The sequence below is a fragment of the Carcharhinus amblyrhynchos genome, chromosome 6, assembly GCF_965287045.1.
Source record: "Carcharhinus amblyrhynchos chromosome 6, sCarAmb.v2.hapA, whole genome shotgun sequence".
NCBI classification, from domain to species: domain Eukaryota; kingdom Metazoa; phylum Chordata; class Chondrichthyes; order Carcharhiniformes; family Carcharhinidae; genus Carcharhinus; species Carcharhinus amblyrhynchos.
In genome coordinates this window covers 5784696-5810542 of record NC_137329.1, presented here as the reverse complement: position 1 = coordinate 5810542, position 25847 = coordinate 5784696, and the positions used below count along the sequence as shown (strand labels likewise).

Genomic DNA, 25847 nt, shown 5'->3' with positions numbered 1-25847 from the left:
AGCATGTTGGAGGGTCACTTCTCACCTGTCGACCAGCCGGATGCAGCCCGGCGATGGGTAGGAAGATCAGTGGAGGCAGAAGCTCACACCTGGGCACCAGTGGAGGTGGCCCCCAGCACCAGGGAGGGCATGTCAGCTGTGAGCTGCGATTGGGTGAGGGTTTGGGGAGACTGGTCAGTGGGAGGGCAAGGAGGAGACCGTGTTAGATGGCGGGGGGGATGCGGGGAGGTGGAGGTAAAGTTATCAACTGTGATTAAATTTATTCCTGGAGGTTCCATCTCATGACTTCCGCCACACACTCCAACCATTCATCGGCCAACACATCCACCCTTGTGACTGACCGCTCTTCTGTGCCAATTGGAAAGCAAAAAGACTTGGTACACAATTGGATGATGCTCCAAGAGCCTTCTTTCCCCCACTGTCCCCATCCCATCTTCAGTATTTTACATCAAAGAAAATGACAGAAATTATATATTTTTAACACCCTGATGATTTTTGGCCAGGGTTTCACACAGCAGTGTCCCGGAAATTGACTTTCAATCCCAGGAGTCTCCTGGCCAACCCTGGAAGGTTTGTAATCCTATTGGTATTTTCTGCTTAGGTTTTGCGACAACTGTCTCTCTGCTGGTAAAAGCCTCACCTTCACCTTCTCCGTTTCCCTTTTTGACTTCTTTGAACTTCAAGTATAGGATTATTAGGGGCTGCATGGTGGCACAGTGGTTAGCACTGTTGCCTCACAACACCAGGGACCCGTGTTCGATTCTGGCTTGGGTCACTGTCTGTGTGGAGTTTGCACATTCTTCCTGTGTCTGCATGGGTTTCCTTCTGCAGTCCGAAGATGTGCAGGTTAGGTTGATTGGCCATGCTGAATTGACCCTAGTGTCAAGTGGTTAGTAGGGTAAATAAGTAGAGTTATGGGAACTGTGGTTGGTGCAGACTTGATGGGCTGAATGGCCTCCTTCTGCACTGTAGGGATTTTATGATTCTGTACCTTGAGCCATGTGGAGATGCAATGGAGGCTTTTATGACTTTGGGCTGTGGAGTGGGGAGCAGTCCTGTTCCTCCTAAGCAACATGATGTGCTAAAACAGACACTTACCATGGGAAGCCAGCAGCTCCTGCCTTGCCCAGCTGAGAGGCATCCCACCAATTCCTTATCCCACCTTTTACTGTGAAATTTAAATTTTGGCATCAGTTGCAATATCAGGTTTTAATTTTTTCATGTAACAAATGCTGGCCTTGCCAGCGATGTCCAAATTCCATGAAAGATTAAGTAAAATTTAAGGTGTTCTACCACTTTCTGTTTCCACAGCACATCAGTGGTTGCTGATGCCTGAAGTGAAGTTTGCCTCTTCACACTGGAGGTAAACTGTGTGACCCACAGAGCTATCAGAGAAAATAATTCAACATTTCCCCAAAGTTGTTCCTTGCTTCTGAGGGACACTAGCCACATTGTTGAGGGTTGGCCTGTCTTTGGAAGCCAAGAGGTTTGCATGCAATTTGTGCATCGGCTCCATTATATCGCACCCTTCTTAGCTGCATTGGTCTCCGCTTAGCAAATTGAGTGTGTGAAGTAGGGCTCTGTGCCAATGAAGCTCTGCCAATCAAAGTGCCAGAATGCATTGGGCACGGTGGAGTGTGGCACCATCTCACTGTTTGTATAACTTTGTAGGTTATAATTGTGGGCGACACGGTGGCACAGTGGTTAGCACTGCTGCCTCACAGTGCCAGGGACCTGGGTTCGATTCCCGGCTCGGGTCACTGTCTGTGTGGAGTTTGCACGTTCTCCCCTTGTCTGCGTTGGTTTCCTCCAGGTGCTCCAGTTTCCTCCCACAGTCTGAAAGAAGTGCTGATTAGGTGCATTGACCCAAACAGGTGTCAAAGTGTGGCGACTAGGGGAATTTCACAGTAACTTCATTGCAGTGTTAATGTAAGCGTTACTTGTGGCTAATAAATAAACTTTACTTTAGGTTACACCTTCAGTGCTGTAAAATGTATTTTGTCATTTGATTCATTTTAATTCTTTTTAAAATTGATTTCAAGACTCTCCCACATTCACTTATATTCCATTAAAGATTATACAAATCATATAAACAATTAGAAGTCATTGAAAGATTGCAAAAATGTTTTTAAAAACATGCTTAAGAACTTATAAAACACCCCTGCACTGGATTTTGTGTGTGTGTGTACGAGGCCCGTTAAATCCAGCAACTGCCTATCCCCCTGGCCCCCTCCATGATTATGCCAGCATTGGGATGGCATCAGATGGCTTGCCCATCAGTGACCCAATTAATGTACTCTTAAAAGCCTCGTTCATTCTCGTCCAATGAAAGAGAGGCCCACGCCAGTCACCCAACCTGTCAGCTTTCATAGAATCCTACAATGCAGAAGGAGGCAATTCGGCTCATCAACTGCACCGAACACAATCCCACCCAGGCCCATCCCCGCAACTCCACGTATTTACCCAGCTAGTCTCCCTGACACTAAGGGGCAATTTAGCATCGCCAATCCACCTAACCCGCACATCTCTGGACTGTGAGGGGAAACTGGAGCACCCGGAGAAAACCCACGCAGACATGGGGAGAACGTGCAAATTCCACACAGACAGTGTGCCAATCCAGGAATCGAACCGAGGTCCCTGATGCTGTGAGGCAGCAGTGCTAACTACTGTGCCACCATCTGCAGGTTGGTGGTTGTAGGGATGCGATGGTGGAAACTCTCCTTAACTGGTTCCTGGGTCGATCAGACAGCCCCTTCCCAAAGATCACCAAAGATCAGGTTTCCCTCTTCCACGCACGAGCTGTCAAAGTCCAGCCCAAACCCCCTTGCCAACCCGGAAACACAAAGTTCTGATCCACCCCTGTCTGCCTCCTCACAGGCCAAGAGCAGTACCAGGAGTGGCCCCTGTTTCCGTTAGCGCTCCCGATCTCTAATTCATAGTCAGCTCTTGGAGATGGGACCTCCTGTCCAGGAAGAATGGAAATCCCACCTGCAGCCTCAATATGCTGGGGTAGCGAGTCATCCTTTCTTCCTTCTTTTTCCACTCATGGGACGTGGGTGTCACTGGCTGGCCAGCATTTATTACCCATCTCTTGTTCCCCGAGGGTAGTTGAGAGTCAACCACATTGCTGTGGCTCTGGAGTCACATGTAGGCCAGACCAGGTAAGGATGGCAGATTTCCTTCCCTAAAGGACATGAGTGAGCCAGATGAATATTTCCAATAATCAACAATGGGTCATCAGTAGATTCTTAATTCCAGATATTTTTTATTGAATTCAAATTCCACATCTGCAGTGGTGGGATTTGAACCTGGGTTCCTAGAACATTAGCTGAATTTCTAAATTAATAGTCTAGCAAAAATACCACTAGGCTATCACGTCCTGTGGGTGGGCTTCCCTCCTCCACTCCAGCCCCTGATATTTTAGCCAAGGAGGACAGGGACATTGGCACCTTGTATCATCCAGTCCCACAACGCTGCAAAGCTGTTGGACCTCAAGGGTTGTTGCTTTCACTGCTGACATCAAAATGTCACCATTAATCTTCAAGTCTCTCTGTCCGGTAATAGCTGCATTCATCAGCCAGCACAGAAAGTTGGTAAGGAACGCAATAAAGCCACAGTTTAAATCATAGTCAGCAGTGTGTGTGTGTGTGTCTGTCCCAGCCTGACTGCTGACCTGGAAGATCTGGCTCATAATAAAAACACTGCGCTTTCCAACGTACAGTATTAACTGTTAACTCTGAGAGCCACTTCCAAAATAATGACAAGATTTTTCACTTTGTTGTTGAACTAAATTATTTATTCCATTCCTATACACTTTTAATTATTCAACAGTTTCAGAAATATGCATTAATTATTAACAAGAATAAGCTATTTCATTTTCCATGTTGTCTGATATGTCGTTGATTATACCTGTTAATCTTTGCTTATCAACTAATAGGACTTTAATAATATTAATTGTTATGCTTACAGATTTAGCATTAAATGTAACTCACCAATGAATAATTATCATGCAGGTTTAACGTGTTTTGGCAAAGATGCTGCTTTAAAATAGGTAATTGTTTCAAAAGATATTTCTTCTTTACCACCAGTGCTAACCGCATCTTGTGAATGCAGCATCGCTTCAATCTCTATTTAATTATTTTGATCTTTTGCAGGATTGTCCTTATGGATGATGCAATGGACTGCCCAATGTCATTTGTGGACTTTCTGTATGCATTCCAGATTCAGGTATACTATTGTGGTAAGTTCATGTCTCATTGCATCCTCATTTTATCAAGTTGAATGAACATCCTTGATCTGGTTGAAAGGTGGAACAAGCTGAAGAGCTGAATCTCTTCCTGTGTTATGTGAAACCGAGTGGTTGATGTATAAATGGACAATCCATGGTAGCAGCTGCCTGCAGGTTAGAGGATACTCAAAAAGAAGTTGGAAGATACAATAGTCATTATAAAGCAATATTTCATATCTTACAAGTGATGATATAATTATTTATATCACAAAGTTATCTAACTGGATAATACAGCAGTGTTGACAACAGTGTTTTAGAACATTGGATTAATGATTTTTTTTGAAAAAAGATTGTGCTAAAATGCATAAATCTGTTAATATCATGATTGTGGTTGACTGGTTATGACTTATCATTAAAACATTTTTAACTCTGAAGGATTCATTAGGATAATTTACTCATTAGTGTGTGTGCTGAGCTACACAATGCTAATGGGGGCCAATAAAACTGTAACATTTGTCCCAAATATTCCCAAGTCAACTTGCCCAGCATTGAGATGCGAATCAGTCAAAACCAGCTCTGCTGGACAGGTCATGTTCTTCATGTTCCTGACATCAGACTCCCAAAGCAACTGTTCAACTTGAAACTCAGGGCAGGGCAGGCGACAATCAGGAGGAAGGCTCACTTAGGAAAGTTCAGAACACGCGGAAAGACTTCATCAGGAATGTGAAGAGGTGAAGTTGAAGTGTTGGAAGGAGCACACAAACCTTTTAACATCGCATCGACCCAATCCTCCAAGTAACCCCAAGCCCCACTCAACTTATCAACCTTCTCGGAACCCATCAAACTGGAGTGCAAGAAAGTCACTCTTGATCCTGAAGAATTGCCTAAGAAGACCATAAGAAATAGGAACAGGAGTAGGCCATCCAGCCCCTTGAGCCTGCTCTGTCATTCAATAGGATCATGACTGATCTGACATTCCTCATACCCACTTTCCTGCGCTTTCCCCAGAACGCTTGTTTCCTTTACTGATCAAAAATCCAGCTATCTCTGTCTTAAATATGCACAATGACTCTGCTCCACAGCTCTCTGTGGCAAGGAGCTCCAAACACTCACAGCCCTGTGAGAGGAGGCAATTAAGGAAAATGACCAAAATTGATATTAACCTCAGGAGAATTGCAGACTTCAAGCTCCATCAGAGGCTGCAGCGGAGCCTCACCAAGGTTACTGTTAGCCCTTGAGTTTTAGTGTGATAAACCCTTAAAGAGGCTGGCTCACCCTTTTCACTTTACATTTCTTCCTGGTACAAAGTAATGTCACAGCGAAGATTACAGATTAATGATGTGGAAGGCTATACCCTCCCATTCTAGCCACGTGCAGAGTCATAGGGCCCTGTTTTACCATTTTAATTCAAAGTGCTGGGTGGACCGGAAACTGGGTGTGTTTCAGATCCGACCTTTAGATCCGTTCTCAGGTGCCCCCATACGCCCTCTGCCTGAACAAATAGCAGCGATTCTGAATCGCGCTGCAGAAGCCTGTGGGCTTAATGTGCCCAAAACCCTGCAGCCCAGATTGGAACCTCTAACTGTGCATGTGCAGAAAAAGAAAGATAGAATGCAGCTCCCCTGCCACATCGCTCCCAGGATAATACTTCCCCCTGGTCCCCACAGACATTGCCCCATCCCCACGACATAACTGACCCTCTTATCCCTCCACCCCCCCACCATCCAGACCGATCCCGGTCCCCTGCCCACTTTCCCTACCTCACTGATCACACGCAGAGTGGCGGCGTACGCCCTCCTGCCCTACCACCACTCTGAGTCAGAGAGCCGCCGGAAGCTCTGAACTTACCTCCTCAGAAGCTGGAGCTCCCGAAACGGACCTCGCCGACCATGTCTGTTCTGTGCCGAATCTGGACGGGCGATCGCGGTGGTAAAGGGTGAAGTGCTGATAAGTTTGGGCATTTAAATGCATTTAATGTTGTGCTTGTTTCGGGCGCAGTCCCAACAGTGGCCATTTTCAGCTCTTGATAAAGGGGAAATGGGCGCAGAGGCGGATCCGAATCGTGCTATTTGCCTCATGCCCGACTTAACCAAATTTTCGCGCCCGAACTGGGCGCAACTTGATGGTAAAATCGGGCCCATAGAGCCCTTCAGCATGGAGACAGGCCCTCCTGGTCCATTCTGACTTGGAATATCAGAATGCTGAGCCTCATTTATATGTTATAGAAGCCTTTGGTAAACTAAAATATTCTCTCTATCTTTCTGTGTCATTTTATTCCTGTCTCCCTTTACAATATCAGGGCTTCCATAACTGTGTGGGGACACATCAGAATACCTCTCCTGCTCGCGAGAAAACCAAACAAAATTAAAAAGAACTACTCTTTCAGCTTTGTGTTTTAGTGCCTTTCAATTTATTTTAAATTGGCTGCCTGTGTGAATATAAAATTAATTGCTGTAACTGAACATAAAAGAAGCAGCAAAAGTAACGCAAAGGAAGATGTTTTGTCTTCTGCCTGAAACTATCTCTGAGAATCATATTAAGTTCTGCTGGATTGTGGTTGAAGTCTATTCATTACATTTTACTTTCTACCCGAGTAACAGTAAAAAATGACTGAACCATAAATTATCTTGTGTAACTACATCTAATATACATCATGGCACCATTCGGATTACTAATTGGGATATAAAACATGATTCACAGTTGCTCAAGTTAGCAAAAAAATAGAAACTATTTTAAGGTAGGAGGTTCAGATCTGTATAAATCACAGAAATAGTGCAAATTTGGAAGGCTGTTGTATCCTGAAATTACTCATCTTAACACATCAAAGTGGTGGATTCAACAAAAGATGGATTCCATTGGGACCTATCAGCTTGGCAGTGGGGAAACTACAGGAGGTGATTAAGCATTCAAAAAGCCTCAGGCTCAACATAACTCATCTCAGATAGAAGGTAAAGCTTCGACTGCTAAGCGAAAGAAGTCTTTTAAAAAGGCAACGTAGGCTAAAATAAATTGAAAGGCAGAAGGGCCAGCTTACAGTCAGAGAATGGGAACGCAAGAAGGAAATGTTGGTTGACAGGGCACATCAGAAGGAAGCGAGATTAAAAGGGAACACCTTTAAAAAAAACACTAAACCTAAAAGCGGGGAACCAGAAAAATAGAAGAAAGCAAGGATTCTGTCCTGATGAAGAGTCATTAACCGGAAATGTTAATTCTGTCGGCGGGATTTCCCCACAGCGCGTTTTGTGGCCGCGGAGGCAGTCCACCATTGGCCAGCGGCAAGATTTCCCTCATAAGAACATAAGAAATAGGAGCAGGAGTAGGTCATCTAGCCCTTCAAGCCTGCCCCACCAATTCAATAAGATCATGGCTGATCTGAAGTGGATCAGTTCCACTTTCCCGCTTTCTCCCCATAACCCTTAATTCCCTTGTCTATCAGAAACCTATCTACCCGTGACTTTAAATGATCCCACTGCTGGTAGCGGGATTTCCCATTCTGTGCGTCCCCGCTCCAACCTCTCCACTGTTGCCAGGAAATCCATGGCAGAATGTTCCTCATTGACAGAACTGGAAGATTCCACTGGTGAGAGCAGCTGGAAAATTCTGGCCTGTTTCTTTTCACTGACTCTTACCGACAGTTTCCCAGTTTTCCCCGCGCTTTGCTGGTGAAATGAACTGGGTGGTAACCTCATCTGCTTACATTATAGTAAATTTCCATCTAATTAAAGAGCACCCCAGTCACATAATTCCCTCTCACTGAATGGTCATATCTCAACGATGTGACATCACATCAGTAAAGTTTATAATGGCTGTATAAGACTGGGAATCAGTCAAGGGTAACCCACTGGGGGTGCCAAGCTAAATATAACCCCGGGGGTAGAGGGACATGCCCAGGAAGGGCCTTGTGCCAGGGGCCATTGCTAGGGTGAGGCCCTCTGGGGGCACCCTACTGGGGGAGGTTTCTCCTTGTGTTTGGTGAGGAGGCGGTGGGGGGCAGGGGGGAGGGCGATGCCTGTGAAGGGAGAAAGTCCCTGTAATATTACCATGGTGATGAGGGGGCGGTGAGAGAGTGCTTCCTGATACTAGCTTGTTGGGGGGAATCACCATCTTGCTTGTGGGGGGAAGGGTTCCTTTGTGTCTGTAGGGTTTGGAGTATATTTTTAGTGCAGATCTTTAAAGGTGGCGCCCCAATCTCTGTGGATCTGTCTTGCTGACTCTATGAGGCCCCTTCCCACCAGAGTGAAACCGTAAATCAAAAAATCTGGTCCTATAATCAGCTGTGTTTCTGGAGAGGTAGACTCTGGTTTTCACTCAGAGCCTGACACTCTGCCCAATGAGTGACTCTCTCCGCTAGCAGGAAGGCAACTCCTGCGGTGAGATGGCTGTTTTATAGACAATACTTTTCACTGTATACTGATATGTGTGACAATAATAAATCAAATCATATCAAATCAAGTGGTGACCCCTGTAGTGGGATGGTGACCCCTGCGGTGGGATGGTGACCCCTGCGGTGGGATGGTGACCCCTGCGGTGGGATGATGACCCCTGTAGTGGGATGGTGACCCCTGCGGTGGGATGATGAACCCTGCGGTGGGATGGTGACCCCTGCGGTGGGATGATGAACCCTGCGGTGGGACGGTGACCCCTGCGGTGGGACGGTGACCCCTGCAGTGGGACAATGACCCCTGCAGTGGGACGGTGACCCCTGCGGTGGGATGGTGACCCCTGCGGTGGGATGGTGACCCCTGCGGTGGGATGATGACCCCTGCGGTGGGATGGTGACCCCTGCGGTGGGATGATGAACCCTGCGGTGGGACGGTGACCCCTGCGGTGGGACGGTGACCCCTGCAGTGGGACAATGACCCCTGCAGTGGGACGGTGACCCCTGCAGTGGGATGGTGACCCCTGCGGTGGGATGGTGACCCCTGCGGTGGGACGGTGACCCCTGCGGTGGGACGGTGAACCCTGCGGTGGGATTATGACCCCTGCAGTGGGATGGTGACCCCTGCGGTGGGACGGTGACCCCTGTAGTGGGACGGTGACCCCTGCGGTGGGATGGTGACCCCTGCGGTGGGATGGTGACCCCTGCAGTAGGATGATGACCCCTGCAGTGGGATGGTGACCCCTGCGGTGGGATGGTGAACCCTGTGGTGGGATGGTGACCCCTGCAGTAGGATGATGACCCCTGCAGTGGGATGGTGACCCCTGCGGTGGGATGATGACCCCTGCAGTGGGATGGTGACCCCTGCAGTGGGATGGTGACCCCTGCGGTGGGATGGTGACCCCTGCGGTGGGATGGTGACCCCTGCAGTAGGATGATGACCCCTGTAGTGGGACGGTGACCCCTGCGGTGGGATGGTGACCCCTGCAGTAGGATGGTGAACCCTGGAGTGGGATGGTGAACCCTGCAGTGGGATGGTGACCCCTGCGGTGGGATTATGACCCCTGCAGTGGGATGGTGACCCCTGTGGTGGGATGGTGAACCCTGTGGTGGGATGGTGAACCCTGTGGTGGGATGGTGACCCCAGCAGTGGGATGGTGACCCCTGCGGTGGGACAGTGACCCCAGCAGTGGGATGGTGACCCCTGCGGTGGGATGGTGAACCCTGCAGTGGGACGGTGACCCCTGCGGTGGGATGGTGAACCCTGCAGTGGGATAATGACCCCAGCAGTGGGATGGTGACCCCTGCAGTAGGATGGTGAACCCTGCGGTGGGATGGTGAACCCTGTGGTGGGATGGTGACCCCAGCAGTGGGATGGTGACCCCTGCGGTGGGACGGTGACCCCAGCAGTGGGATGGTGACCCCTGCGGTGGGATGGTGAACCCTGTGGTGGGATGGTGAACCCTGCGGTGGGATGGTGACCCCTGCGGTGGGATGGTGAACCCTGCGGTGGGATGGTGACCCCTGCGGTGGGATGGTGAACCCTGCGGTGGGATGGTGACCCCTGCGGTGGGATGGTGACCCCTGCGGTGGGATGGTGAACCCTGCAGTGGGATGGTGACCCCTGCGGTGGGATGGTGACCCCTGCGGTGGGATGGTGAACCCTGCGGTGGGATGGTGACCCCTGCGGTGGGATGGTGAACCCTGCGGTGGGATGGTGAACCCTGCGGTGGGATGGTGACCCCTGCGGTGGGACAGTGACCCCAGCAGTGGGATGGTGACCCCTGCAGTGGGATGGTGACCCCTGCGGTGGGATGGTGAACCCTGCAGTGGGATAATGACCCCTGCGGTGGGACGGTGACCCCAGCAGTGGGATGGTGACCCCTGTGGTGGGATGGTGAACCCTGCAGTGGGATAGTGAGCCATGCAAAATGGCGGAGACATTGGCAGAACTGGAAGATCCCACAGGTGGCCAATAGCAACATGTCTCCACTTCCAGAAAACACACTGTGTGTGTGAGGGGTAGTGAGTGGGAGGCAGAAAATCCAACCCAATATTTCCAGAAGGGTGAAATATCCACTTGAAGCAAAAGGTATAAATGTGGAGAAAGATTTAGAAGGAGTACTGTAGGGGGAAGGGGAGAACAGAATGGCTATAATCAGTATTGATTGAATGACATGAAGGAGAAGTAATAGCGGGCTTTGGAAACCACAGAATCCAGGATTGGCTCAAAACCTAACAGTAGAGAATGTTTTATGATGCACTTCTAACATCCAAGAAGATGAGAATTTGAGAAAGAATTGAGGAAATTAAATGAATGGCTGGTAACAGAATATGAGAAATAAACCTTGTCATAAATAACTCCAATCCTTCTGGAGTAAAAATAACTGTCATTGAAGAGAAGGTTTACAGTTAAACCAAGCAGGGACAATGAAATTTGTGTGGACAATTGATGGGGTGGCACAGTGGCACAGCGGTTAGCACTGCTGCCTCACAATGCCAGGGAGCCAAGTTCGATTCCCAGGTTCGATTTAAGAAACATTCACATTCGATGGGCCCGATTTTACTATCGCGCTGCGAGTGCGAAAACTTGGTAAAGTTAGGTATTTGCATGCATTTAAATTGACTTGATGGGCTGCATGCCCAACCTTATCGGCACTTCCCCCTTTACCACCACGTTCACCCACCCGGAATCGGCACAAGACACACGTGCTCTATATAAGTCTGATTCGACACTCCATCAGTGAGGGTTAGTGAGGAGGTAAGTGCCCAGCGTTCGACGGCTCTCTGCTTGAGATCCGTGGTGTGTGTGTGTGTGTGTGTGTGTGTGTGTGTGTGTGTGTGTGTGTGTGTGTGTGTGTGTGTGTGTGTGTGTGTGGGGGGGGGGGGGGGGGGGTGGAGGTGGTGGTGGTAAGGGGGGTCTGCTGCCACTCTACCTGTGATCAGTGGGGAGGGGAAGGGGCAGCCCGCTGTCAATCTGCCTGAGATTGGTCGGGGGGGAAGGAGGCCATGATCGGTCTAGGTGGTGGGGAGTGGGTGGATGAAAGTGGCCAGTAATGCTGTGGGGGGTGGAGCAACGTCTGTGGCGGCCGGGAGGAGGCATCATTCAGCCCAAGAGGGATGTGACGGGGAAACAGCATTCTATCATTTTGTTTTCTGTGCGTGCGCGGTTGGGGGTGTCGATCGGAGCTGCAGGGTTTTGGGCACGTTTAGCCTACCGCCCACAGGCTTCTGCAGCACGATCCAGAGTTGTTGATATCTTTTCAGGCAGAGTGCGTATGGGGTGGGGGGGGGCCTCAGAACGGGTCTAAAGGTCAGATCTGAAACGCTCCCAGTTTCAAGTCCACCCAGCGCTTGGATTCAAACTGGTAAAAGAGGGCCCGATCTGTGGGATGGAAGCATGTCAACAGATGTGAGGGTAGAGGGCAGTCGATTGGCAGGCGTGGCTACACATGTCCAGAGAAAACAGGCATGAACTGGAGACCAGGAACCAACGATGGAGAGGAGGGAAAAATCTGAATGTTGACCTGTATGTCTGAACCCTAGAAGCATTGGAAATCGAATATGGAGCCTGTTATAAAGAACAGCATTGCGTGGGAACATCAGCAACATGACTAAATCCAGGGAATGGGAGTTAATGTAGATTTCAATGTTGTAGAGTGCTCATGGAGAATGGACGGAAATGAAGGTGACGTAGCCCCATCTGCCGGTGACACTTGGCAAATTATAAAATAAAACTCATTCCGGGAGAGGTGAGAAACTGCAGAATGAGCTTCATAGGTTCCATAAGCAAAAGAAATCCAAGCTAACACGACTGGTGTGTAATCGACCAAGTCAGCACGCTTTGTTCTTTGAAGGGAAAAAATGGGCATGTGCGAATGGGAGACTTCAAACAGCCTATTAATAGACTGGAAAACCCTGAGTTGTTCAGAGTCAGTGTTAAATATAGTTAAAAGCAGATTACTGCGGATGCTGGAATCTGAAACCAAAAGAGAAAATGCTGGAACATCTCAGCAGGTCTGGCAGCATCTGTAAGGAGAAAAAAGAGCTGAGGTTTCATTGTGTTATTGAAGTTTACAGCATGGAAACAGGCCCTTTGGCCCAACTTGTCCATACTGCCCTTTTTTTAAACTCTGAATCTAGTCCCAATTGCCTGCACTTGGTCCATACCCCTCTATACCCATCTTATCTATGTAACTGTCTAAACAATTTTTAGAAGACAAAATTGTACCCACCTCGACTACAACTTCTGGCAGCTTGTACCAGACACTCACCAACTTCTGTGTGAAAAAATTGCCCCTCTGGACTCTTTTGTATCTCTCCCCTCTCACCTTAAACCTATGCCCTCTAGTTTTAGACTCCCCTATCTTTGGCAAAAGATATTGACTATCCAGCTGATCGGCGCCTCTCATTATTTTATAGCTCTCTACAAGATCACCTCTCAGCCTTCTACTCTCCAGAGAAAAATGTCCCAGTCTATCCAGCCTCTTCTTATAACTCAAACCATCAAGTCCCGGTAGCATCCTAGTAAGTCTTCTCTGCACTCTTTCTAGTTTAATAACCTCCTTTCTATAATAGGGTGACCAGAATTGTACACAAGGGTGGCCTTACCAATGCCTTGTACAACTTCAACATGACATCTAAACTCCTGTATTCAATGTTCTCACCAATGAAACTAAGCATGCTGAATGTCTTCTTCACCACTCTATCCACCTGTGACTCCACTTTCAAAGAGCAATGAACCTGTACCCCTAGATCTCTTTCGAGTTGAGTCCAGGTGACCCTTTGTTAAATATCATGTTCAACAGCTTCTTGACCCTGCCCAAAAAGATGTCAGAGGCATTGCTCATTTTGATTTGGTATTTGTAATATTCCAGAAAACATAAACCAACTGCAAGTTATGGTACTCTGGGCATCATAATGAAAAAGTTTAGAAATATGTAAGACCAGGAACCAGGTCCCTAATATAAAAGGGCCTAAATTCAAGAAACTGAGGGATATCTATCTAATGCAAATAGAAAAAATATACCCTGTAGCCAATTTCTTAATTTACACATTGTCCTTTGGATAATTAAATGTTGAGCTAGAATGAATAAAGTCTGATTTATTTAAAATGGAGAGTTATAAATGTTTTAGTCACGTGGGGTCTCTGACAAGGGTGGCATTTGTTAAGCATCCCTAATCACCCTTGAACTGAGTGGATGCCAGGCCATTTCAGAGGCAGTTGAGGGTCAATGTGTGGACCACACCAGATAAAGTTGGCAGATTTCCTTCCCTAAAAGGGACATTAGTGAACCAGGTAGGTTTTTGTAACAATCAACAGTGGTTTTAGGCTGATTGATTGGGTACTAAAATTGTCCCTAAATTGGACCTCCCTGATCCTCGCACGTTAGGCGTAGACTAAAATCATGAATAGGTCACTGAGATAGTAGGACGGCGGCGCGGGCTCGTTGGGCCGAAGGGCCTGTTTCCCGTGCTGTGTTGTTCTTTGTTCTTTGTTTCAACTTGCTGAAATTGAATTGAAACTCTACTAGCCATGTCCACAAGTATTAGCCTGGGTGTTAAGATTACTAGTCCTGTGACATGAAACAGCAGAAGGAGGCCATTCGACCCATTGAGTCTGCACTGACCACAATCCCAGACAGGCCCTATTCCCATAACCCCACATATTTGCCCTGCTAATTCCTTGACACTAAGGGGCAATTTAACATGGCCAATCAACCTAACCAGCACATCTTTGGACTGTGGGAGGAAACCAGCATATCCAGAGAAAACTCATGCAGTCACGGGGAGAATGTGCACTATCAACATAGACGGTGACCTAAGGCCGGAACTGAACCTGGATCCCTTGCACGGTGAGGCAGCAGTGCTAACCATCGTGCTACCCACTAACCCATCTCCCCTTGTACTTCTATTGCCACTAGCTTTCCATTCCAGATTTTGTTTTTGCTGCACTGTGATCTGTCCAGTATAAGTTGGATGTCGATCATTGATAAAACTCTATCTCAAGTGCCATCTTCAATTTGGTATTGTTATGATTGCATCAGTTCTTCTGCACTGTGTGGGCGAGTGGGTCTATTTGTGTGGGTAAGAGAGAAAGGCTGAGAAATGAGAGTGGGTGGATGTGTGCAGAGGAATGCAACTGCCTGGACCAATTAGGGTCTGCTGTTCATGTCTAATTCAAGGATACATTATGGATTTCTGCACCACAAATTACTGAATTATTCTGTTTGAATTACAAAAGCATACGCAGGTGTGCTTTTGAATAGACATAACCTGCCATAACTCTCTGCATTTTGATTCAGATTTTTTCTTGTTCTTTTGAAGAATTTACTTATTTTCCCTGGCTCTTAATGTATAATTTCCCCTGTTCAAAGATTAGCTTGCATATGTTATACTTCAGTGGTGATAGGTTGGTCAGCAGTGAATGAGCAGTACTTCCCATTCATTACACTTATGCGTACCCACAGACTTCCCCCTGGGTTTATACTGACACTGAAATTATTAGAGCAACAACTATAGGCAACCTCTAGCGGGGATCTGAGACTTGTGTGAACAGGGGAAACAAGAATATTTCCTCCACCAACCAGACTGAAAAATCCATACCAGCACATACAGACCACATCAGGGATTCTCAACCTTCCGTTTCTAAGACCTCACTGCACCACTCCTGGTTTTTAAAAATCCATGTGGCGTAGCTCCATTATTTCAACTGTACAAGTACTAGCTAGATGAGAAAACATATTTTTGTTATTTTTGTTTCATATGTTCCTGAATCATAATTTTGTCATGACAGTAGATAATGCTTGTATTAGTATACTGTTGTCAATATTAGTAGACTGCTGTTGGCTATGGGACCTCTTGTTATGGTTTGCTTCAATTAAAAGACTTCATCTTAAGATATTTCTGCCTATGTAACTAACTGTGCTAAGGTTTAAAGCTAACTTAGCCACATTTTAAAATCCAGTTGGGAATGCTAGGATGAGCTTGGAAAGTTGACTGCATTCTTCAAAAGTAATCTTGCAAGCAAGGCTTTCACATAAGCCAAAACAGAAGCTTTCATTCAGCTGTCAATTGATTATGAGAGTTAGGGACACAGTCAGTACCGGCAATTTCAATGACACAGGTAAGAATTCATATATTGTCGTAACAGTTATCTGTTTCGTTAATTCGCCCAGGATGAGGTTTGAATTCAAGTTTTTGTCGGGGCTGGGTTTTGCTGGTCTCTCTCTCCAGTAATTTTTTTTTGTTTCTGTAGTTTTAATTTTAAGTTTTATTCAATAAAGAAAATCATTTTTAAGAATCATATGACTGCTGCCTACATCTATTCTAAGGAATGAACAGACCCTACACTGGCTACGTCTATTCTAAGGAATGAATAGACCCTACACTGGCTGAAGGTAGACTGTTCTTGACTGATGGTAGACTGTTACTGGCTGTGGGTAGACTGTTACTGGCTGGGAGTAGACTGTTACTGGCTGGGCATAGACTATTCCTGGCCAGCGGGTAGACTATTACAGGCTGTGGGTGGACTGTTACAGACTGTGGGTAGACTGTTCCAGGTTGCGGGTAGACTGTTCCCAGATATGGGTAGACTGTACATGACTGTGGGTAGACTGTTCCTGGTTGTCGGTAGATGGTTCCCAGCTGTGAGTTCACTATTCCTGACTATGAGTAGGCTGTTCCTGGCTATGAGTAGATAGTTCCTGGCTGTGAGTAGACTGTTCCTGGCTGTGGGTTTACTGTTCCTGGCTATGGGTAGACTGTTCCTGGCTGCGGATAGACTGTAACTGGCTGTGGGTAGACTGTTCCTGACTGTGGGTAGACTGTTCCTGGCTGTGCGTAGGCCGTTCCTGGCTGGGGGTAGACTATTCCTGGCTGGGGGTAGACTGTTACAGGCTGTGGGTAGCCTGTTCCTGGCTGTGGGTAGATGGTTCCCAGCCGTGGGTAGACTTATTACAGGCTGTGGGTAGCTTGTTCCTGGCTGTGGGTAGATGGCCCTAGCTGTGGGTAGACTGTTGCAGGCTGTGGGTAGACTGTTCCTGGCTGTGGGTAGATGGTTCCCGGCTGTGGGTAGACTGTTCCTGGCTGTGGGCAGACTGTTACTGAAATTGCCATATTCACCATGTGCTTGGTAGATTTTTGGGCTGGATTTAATGGAGTGTTGACGTTCTGATATGTTCCAGCTAGCCGTCAATTAAACTGAGCTGGGACCTCCAACCTTCAGCAATAGAATGCCCTGCCTTGGAGAACCACTGCCTGGTGGCCAGTCAGAGACTGTCAGCTCTCCAATAACAATAGCGCCACCATGAGTGGTGGTCACTGTCAGTACTGCAGCAATTCTCATCAGAATCTGCTGTATCTGGGATTTGATGTAAGTGTGTTGGTCTTGCCAGAGCCAAACTGGCAATCCAAGTAGGTGGGGGAGTGGTCAGCATAGAAAGACCATGAGAAGAGAGGAACCTAAAGGGTGTAGGGGTTACACATTGTGGAAGGCCCCCCAATGGGCACAGAGGTGCCATTAAGGAGATAACTCCCCCACCTTAACTTAACCTAAGCGTGAGCTGCGCAATTCCAGAGCCACCAGCGCAACAACTACAGTGTCTACACAAGTCTATCCAATATGTGCCAGGACATTCTGTGCCCGAATTGGCCTGATTAGTCATCTTCAGACACACCGCAACCAGCCTCAAAATGACAAATGGTGTTGAGGTCCTCATCGATGAGGATGGATAAACAACAACTCCCCCACCTGCCAGTAACCTGCTCAGGGAACGCTGCCAGGCTGGAGGTGTAGTGTGGGCCTCTCCTGTTCTACGGACAGCAGAATGAGCCCTTGAATAGGACTCTGTTTCCTACTTAAAGACGTCAGTTGGATCATGGATGAGTGGGTCACCCACTGCCGTCCCCACCATTGTTAAAATTGCTGAGGAATGGTGGGTAAGCAGTGGGGACAGGGCCCATTGGATTCAACATACCCCCCCCATCCATTGTGTGGCTGGCTGACTGCCCCTCACCTCACTGTGAATCACACAACCAAATATCATGTCACCTGCAAGTTTCTTAATCGTGCCAGCCTACATTTATGTCCAAATCATTAGTATGTACCATAAAAAATAAATTACCCAACACTGAACCCCACAGCTGAACGTGGGATTAATGTCCTCAGATACCGGGGGTCACTGAAGATCAATATCCTCAACAACAGAGCAAAGCCTGGGCAGAAGATAGGATCAAGGAGCAAAAAGGCCACAAAGGGTGTAGCTCAACATCCTTAGACTAAAGTACCTGGGCATGTTACTCAACACTGCTGTGTGAGACGGCACCACAATATAGACTGACTCCAGGAGGTCCAGGCAGCAAAAGCATTGCTTTTGTACGCTGCACTTATTGAACGGCGGGGCAGCCTCAAGGGGCCGAATAGACTACTCCTGCTCCTAAGTTGTACGTTTGTCTCCCACTCTAACAGATGCTGCGTTAACTAGTTTTAAATTAAAATCAAAACTTAAGTTGTTAAGTTAAATTGAACCGCAATATTTGTCTGGCATAGTACTTATAGCATGGAAATAGACTGTGTGCCCCTTAGGTCAAACAACACGGTTTTTGGAAGGCTTCCAATGTGTGTTTTCACTGCCAATCCAGGGTGAGATTTTAAAGCTATCCCCTAATTTCAGGGTTAAACACTACTTGAGTGTAGATCTTGTTCGAATCTCAAATGAGGGTGCATAAGATCACGTCTACTGTAGTCATTTGTTGACCCCTACTGGACTTGAGCAGGAAGACATCATGAGAACAAAAAGGTGTTACATTTTCTAAGTGTTGTGACACTATACAGTCTGGGGCAAGAAATATTCTTCATTTAGAACAACTGCACATTCAGCTGGGAAACAAATAGCTGAGTAGTTAGAAAACTGGCTAGCAAATAAAAGAGCAAAGAGACTATGGCTAAAGGCTAATTATTGATGTTCAGTTGGACCAGTGCTAGAACGCTGTTATTTATAATTCACTGTCATGACTTGGACTTAGAAATAAGGAACTTGATATCAAATTTTGTATTTAATACTAAACTCTATCATATAGCTAACAATGAGGAAGACTGCAGCATTGTACAAAGCAGGAACAGCCCCTCCATGACCCTCCAACCATGCTGTCCGACTGAACTAAAACCCCCTACCCTTCCAGAGACCATATCCCTCTATTCCCATCCTATTCATGCATTTGTCCAGACGCCCCTTAAAAGTCACTATCATATCTGCTTCCACTATCTCCCCTGGCAGCGAGTTCCAGCACCCACCACCCTCTGTAAAAAACCTGTCAGAAAGCTTGCAGACAGGACATTTAGTGCTCAGTATAGGGAAATGAGGTGAAGCATTTGGTGGGAAAAAAACAGAAATATCACCTCTACCTTAAAAAAGAAGGAACTGAATGAGATGGAGGAGCATTGGGGTATATGGATCCAGGTAAAAGCAGGTCAGCAAGGCAATTAAAACTTCTATTATAGCACTGGAATTTATTACTAGGCATTGTGAATTTAAAAATAGCAAAGTTAGAATCATCTCATATAGGAAACTGCTCCAGCACACTTAGAATACTATGTACAAATCAAGGGATATGGGGATAGAGGTAGAATAGTGTTGGGGTAGGTGATCAGCTATGACCTGTTTGAATGGCAGTGCAGGCTTAATGGGCCGATTGCCTAATTTCTGCTCCTGTTTCCTGTATTTCTGTCTAGTCGCCATACTATAAAAAGGAGATATAAACACAGAAGAACCATTTTCTATAAAATATAAAAATATATCCAGATTCAAAACATTGGCTCTATTCTCTCTCCACAGATGCTGTCAGAACTGCTGAGATTTTCCAGCAGTTTTTGGTTGTGTCCCATAGTGGAACAAGTTGCCAAAGGAAATAGTCACAGTCCCATTACTGTGTACTTTTAAGATCCATCTTTAGATTATTTCCATTTATACATTAACATCATCAGGACAACAATCTCTGCAACTGGTGCCTGGTATAGCTCACGTCAAATATACATGTTGGTGGAATTTAGATATTAGTCTATGATACTAACACAACTAAAGCAGAAGGAGAAGCATGATTTCATCATCTTCTTCAGGTCCTCTTGTCACTAAAGATTCCAGTCCATTATTGGCATGAAAGTCCAGCAGAACCAGTAGTTTACGTTGTCGTTCTTCAGGAGAACATGCAGTTGTCATTGGGTCTTGAGGGGAACATGCAGTTAAACCACCTCTCGCCTTCCTCTGGGCAATTGAATGTTACAAGTTCAGTTTAGATAGTCCTGAAAACATGCTGACCCAAATTTCAAAGCTTGCCGCCTCATGGGTCGGTCAGCTGCAGTGTTTTCCGGTGAGATGTGGTCTACAATACAGAAGTTTATAAAGCCTTTTTCTTGGGTGCCCTTGTGTCATTTCTACTGAGCGTTGTAAAATGAGGCTGTGCTGTAGCTTCCCAATTCTTCAATATCTTTTATGGTGCAATGCTTAAAAGAAACCACCTGCAGGCAGCGACAAGGATACGTCAGTTTGTCCAGACTGTGTGCCTCCATCAAAGTCACAGAGGCAGTAATCAGAGAGTCTCTGTATTCAGGTGACTGTCCACCTGCAACCCACAACAAAAACGGTGTACGACGGAAAAGACTTTGTTGAGTGCTGCCAGAAAACATGATCTCCAAAGCTCTGTCTCCAAGACCAAGGTTCTATTTCAGCCAGCACCAAAACATAATCATCTATGGCATCAGGCTCAAAGTTGTGTAAAAATACACATATCTTGGGAGTGTGCTCTCAGAGGATGCCACAATTGATGATGATATCGGATGAGACGTGAGCACTCGGATAGTGCACTAGAAAGCTTTAGATTGGCTAGGAGGGAGTTGAAGAGCGAGCTAAGAAGGGCTAAAAGAGGACATGAGAAGACTTTGGCTGATAGGGTTAAGGAGAATCCTAAGGCGTTCTATAGGTATGTCAAGAACAGAAGGTTGGTTAGGGCAAGGTTAGGGCCAGTTATAGACGGCAGAGGGAAGTTATGTGTGGAACCGGAGGAGATTGGTGAAGCATTGAACCAATATTTCTCTTCGGTGTTCACGCAGGGGGACATGGATATAGCTGAGGAGGACACTGGGTTGCAGGGGAGTAGAATTGACAGTGTTACAGTTGATAAGGAGGATGTGCTGGATATTCTGGAGGGTCTGAAAATAGATAAGTCCCCTGGTCCGGATGGGATTTACCCCAGGATTCTCTGGGAGGCAAGAGAAGTGATTGCAGAGCCTCTGGCTCTGATCTTCAGGTCGTCGTTGGCCTCTGGTATAGTACCAGATGATTGGAGGTTAGCGAATGTTGTCCCATTGTTTAAGAAGGGGAACAGAGACTTCCCCGGGAATTATAGACCGGTGAGTCTCACTTCTGTTGTGGGCAAGGTTTTGGAAAAAATTATTAGGGATAGGATTTATAGTTATTTGGAGAGTAATGAGTTGATTGGAGATAGTCAGCATGGTTTTGTGGCGGGTAGGTCGTGCCTTACTAACCTTATTGAGTTTTTTGAGAAAGTGACCAAAGAGGTGGATGGGGGTAAGGCAGTGGACGTGGTGTATATGGATTTTAGTAAGGCGTTTGATAAGGTTCACCATGGTAGGCTTCTGCACAAAATGCAGATGTATGGGATTGGGGGTGATCTAGGGAACTGGATTAGGAATTGGCTAGCGGATAGGAGACAGAGGGTAGTGGTTGACGGTAAATATTCATCATGGAGTTCGGTTACAAGTGGTGTGCCTCAGGGATCTGTGTTGGGGCCACTGCTGTTTGTGATTTTTATTAATGATCTGGATGAGGGTATAGTTGGGTGGATCAGTAAATTTGCTGATGACACCAAAGTCGGAGGTGTGGTAGATAGTGAGGAAGGGTGTCATAGTTTGCAGGAAGACTTAGACAGGTTGCAGAGCTGGGCCGAGAGGTGGCGGATGGAGTTTAATGCAGAGAAATGTGAGGTAATTCACTTTGGTAGGAATAACAGATGTGTTGAGTATAGGGCTAACGGGAAGACTTTGAATAGTGTGGAGGAGCAGAGGGATCTAGGTGTATGTGTACATAGATCCCTGAAAGTTGGGAATCAAGTAGATAAGGTTGTTAAGAAGGCATACAGTGTCTTGGCGTTATTGGTAGGGGGATTGAATTTAGGAGTCGTAGCGTTAAGTTGCAACTGTACACAACTCTGGTGCGGCCGCACTTGGAGTATTGTGTGCAGTTCTGGTCCCCACATTACAGGAAGGATGTGGAGGCTTTGGAGAGGGTGCAGAGGAGGTTTACCAGGATGTTGCCTGGTATGGAGGGGAGATCCTATGAGGAGAGGCTGAGGGATTTGGGGTTGTTTTCGTTAGAAAGAAGGCGGCTAAGAGGGGATCTTATTGAAACATATAAGATGATTAGAGGTTTAGATAGGGTGGATAGTGATAGCCTTTTTCCTCTGATGGAAAAATCTAGCACGAGGGGGCATGGCTTTAAACTAAGGGGGGGTAGTTATAGGACAGATGTCAGGGGTAGGTTCTTTACCCAGAGGGTGGTGAGGGATTGGAATGCCCTGCCTGCTGCAGTTGTAAATGCGCCTAGTTTGGGGGCGTTTAAGAGGTCTGTGGACAGGTTTATGGACGAAAAGGGATTGGTTTAGGCTAGTGGGTCATTGTTTTTTTTTAACTGGTCGGTGCAACATCGTGGGCCGAAGGGCCTGTTCTGCGCTGTAATGTTCTATGTTCTATGTATCCAGAATGCAAGCTCTGTCCACTACCAATTCTGTGATCAGTAAGAAGTCTCACAACACCAGGTTAAAGTCCAACAGGTTTATTTGGTAGCACAAGCTTTCAGAGCGCTGCTCCTTCATCAGGTGAGTGCTCCAAAATCTCGTGCTACCAAATAAACCTGTTGGACTTTAACCTGATGTTGTGAGTCTTCTTACTGTGCTTACCCCAGTCCAACACTTCACATCAACTCTATGATCATGTTTGAAAGCAGCATGGAATTAAGCTGACCATTAAAAGCCAACCCTACCGGAACATTGTGTGTACCACCCTGCTGTATGGCGCAGAATCCTGGATCTGCTATTTGCACCATATCAAAGCTCTGGAACACTTACACCAAAGACAGCTAAGGCCCATTATGAGAATTCAGTCTCAAGAAAATACACGAGTAATATATGACAATGGAACTGGGGGGTGGATTTACCTTCCCTCTTGCCAGTGGGATCTTCCAGTCCCACTGAAGGAAGCCCCCTTGTGACAGGTGCCCTGGCAGTGGGACGGACAAGGCACTCGATATTGGCAAGACCAGATTCCATTTTCGGTATCTATCCTAACTGCTTCTACACTTTAAAATAGTGATGAAATAAAGAAAAGAAATGACAAAATCACTTGAAAGATACATGGATTGGTTGTCAGTAGGCAGAAGTAACTGAGAGATTTTTTGTAAATCGCTAGATGATTTATTGTATCCTGTCTGGAATGGCAGGTGTTACCAGACAACAGTAATAAGAAGGTTGTAAAAATTTTTTTTCAACACGAAAGGAATGGAGTTGTAGAGGAACGTGATGGAATTTAATATAAAAACTAATCTTAGTAAAATTGTCAGATTGTCATAAAAACCCATCTGGTTCACTAATGTCCCTTTAGGGAAGGAAATCTGCAATCATTACCAGTCTGGCTCTACGTGTAACTCCAGATTCACAACAATGTGGCTGACTTTTTACTGCCCTCTGAAATAGCCTAGCAAGGCGTTCAGTTAAAGGACAATGAGGGATGGGCAACAAATGCTAGCCTTTCCAGCGATGCTCATCTCCCATCAAAGAATAAAAATAGGCAACTTCAGTGGCCATTTAACATTCTATATTCTACTAATCCTTCACACAGCTGATTTGCTCTAAGTTCCTCCTTTATGCTTCTAATACCAACTGTAAGTTTATCCCCGTTACTAATGTGCCAATCACTGCACGTAATCTGCTATTTATCTTCCCAATCCCTTTAATATCTTGAACATTTCTATTACATCTTGTTCAATGCTCCAGTGAAAATAACTTTCCTTTTTCAAGTATCTCTTCATATTTCCAAGCAGAATTTTCAGTTTTAGTTGGAGTAATAATAAAGATTGGGTGACACAGTGGCACAGTGGTTAGGTAGCACTACTATCTCACAGCGCCAGGGGCCAAGTTCAATTCCAGCCTTGGCTCACTGTCTGTGTGGAGTTTGCACATTCTCCCCGTGTCTATGTGGGTTTCCTCCAGGTGCTGTGGTTTCTTCCATAGTCCAAAGATGTGCAGGTCAGGTAGATTGGCCATGGTAAATTGCCCCTTCGTGTTTTAAGAGGCGTAGGTTAGATGGATTAAGCATGGTAAATGTGTGGGATTACAGGGATAGGGCAGAGGACAGGACCTGGGTAAGATACTCTTTCAAAGAGTTAGGGCAGATTCGATGGGCTGAATAGTTGCCTTTGCACTGTTGGGATGCTGTGATTTGTTGACCATTATACACACCAGCCAACTCACCTTAAGAACATAAGAACATAAGAAATAGGAGCAGGAGTAGGCCATCTAGCCCTTCGAGCCTGCCCCGCCATTCAATAAGATCATGGCTGATCTGAAGTGGATCAGTTCCACTTTCCCGCTTTCTCCCCATAACCCTTAATTCCCTTGTCTATCAAAAACCTATCTACCCATGACTTAAATATATTTAAAATATATTTAAGTAATATATTTGAATATATTTAAGTCTCACCTTTTGCAGTGTGAAGTGTGTAAACGGCTCCAATCTGTGACTATCTATTTTATATCCCACTGACATCAAAAGGTCACCCATGGTAACATTCTGTAGAACTGTCACAAAGGACTAAATATAAACAGGGGGAGTTGGGGGGGGGTTGGTGGTGGTGGTGGAGGAGGCTGGCGGAGTGGCCAGCTGGCTCAACACTGGCCCACCTTGCATTAGGTGGCCTAAAGAAGGGCCAGCTGGGCCTTTTTCCCCTCACTGGGGAGGAAACCTTGCCCTCGGGCTCTGCTGGACAATCCAATTAGCCATCAGTCCCAGCAGTATCAAGAGTGTGTTAGTGGCTAACTTCAGGACTGCAAGTCAAGGAAGAAGGTGGCCAGTGGGTCAGTGGAAATAGGTAAGTCTGGGGCTAGGGTAGGAAAGGATGGGCAAATAAGGAAGGGGTGATAGGTTGTGGGCTGTGGGAGGATAGGAAAAGAGGGGTGGTCTATCCTGAACCATTCCACTCCATCCCCAGTATAGACGTAGGATGGCTCCCAAAGACAGAACCACTCCACCTTCCCAAAGATAATCCTTCTGAAGTAATTATCTAAAAAATCAGGCTGTCCACTCCTGACCAACTGCCCACACCAAATGTTTACAGCAGTAGTTTTCAAACTTTTTTTCCTGCGACCCACTTTTGCAAAATGACCGCCCCACTGAGTAGACACGCTGCAATACTGCTTCTCCAGTCACAATCTAAATGGGATTTACTGTACATTTAAAAATACTACCTTTTCCTTTCATAAACTGCAAACAATGCAAACTGTGTCAGGCAATTCTAAACGTTTCCTCCTCATGCTGGCTGTGTCATTGTCTGAGTCAAGAGATCCTCATTGTCACACTGTCTCCTACAGAATGCGCGCTATAAACAGAACATCCCGTTTGACTTCTGAACAGGATCACAGGGCACCTCACGATATTTTGAACACACCCCACGATGCTGTGAACGAGACAACAGAACATCCTGTGCTTTTCTCAACAGGAAACCCAGTGACCCATTTTCAACTTCTCTGTGGTCCTCACGTTGAAAAACCTGGTTCCACTGTGTGGGCAGCACAGTATCAGTGTCAGTTGGCTTGGTCACATGGATCCCATGGGGCAGAAATTGGTCAACCCCCACAAAATGGGTGGAGATTACAGTAGGTAATTAACCTACATCCATTCACGCATCACAACCAGCACAGTAAATTCATACTGCCTGCTGCTTTACATGCTAGTCCCAACCACTCTGTGCATTGTCCAGTGATGGACCTGATACCATGAGGCACTAATACTAGTTAATGGCAGCTCTTAAAAGGGAGGATCATTGTGGCTGCGAGAAGTGGTGATAGTCACTTCTCGACCTTATAGTTGAAAGCTGAATCTGTGCTCTGGTATTGCGATGATGGCTGACCACGTGTGCACAAGGTTTTCAGACACTCCCTTGGAGGAATTGGTGA

General features: G+C 46.4%; 1 protein-coding gene across 1 annotated transcript in view; it reads left to right on the top strand.

The window, feature by feature from the left end:
• cstpp1 (centriolar satellite-associated tubulin polyglutamylase complex regulator 1) overlaps window positions 1-25847 on the top strand; it is a 265683-nt gene that overhangs the window by 217410 nt on the left and 22426 nt on the right. The window contains exon 5 of the mRNA XM_080191528.1: window positions 4155-4240. Within this exon, the coding sequence (XP_080047654.1) occupies window positions 4155-4240 (86 nt within the window). The remainder of the gene's footprint in view (window positions 1-4154; window positions 4241-25847) is intronic.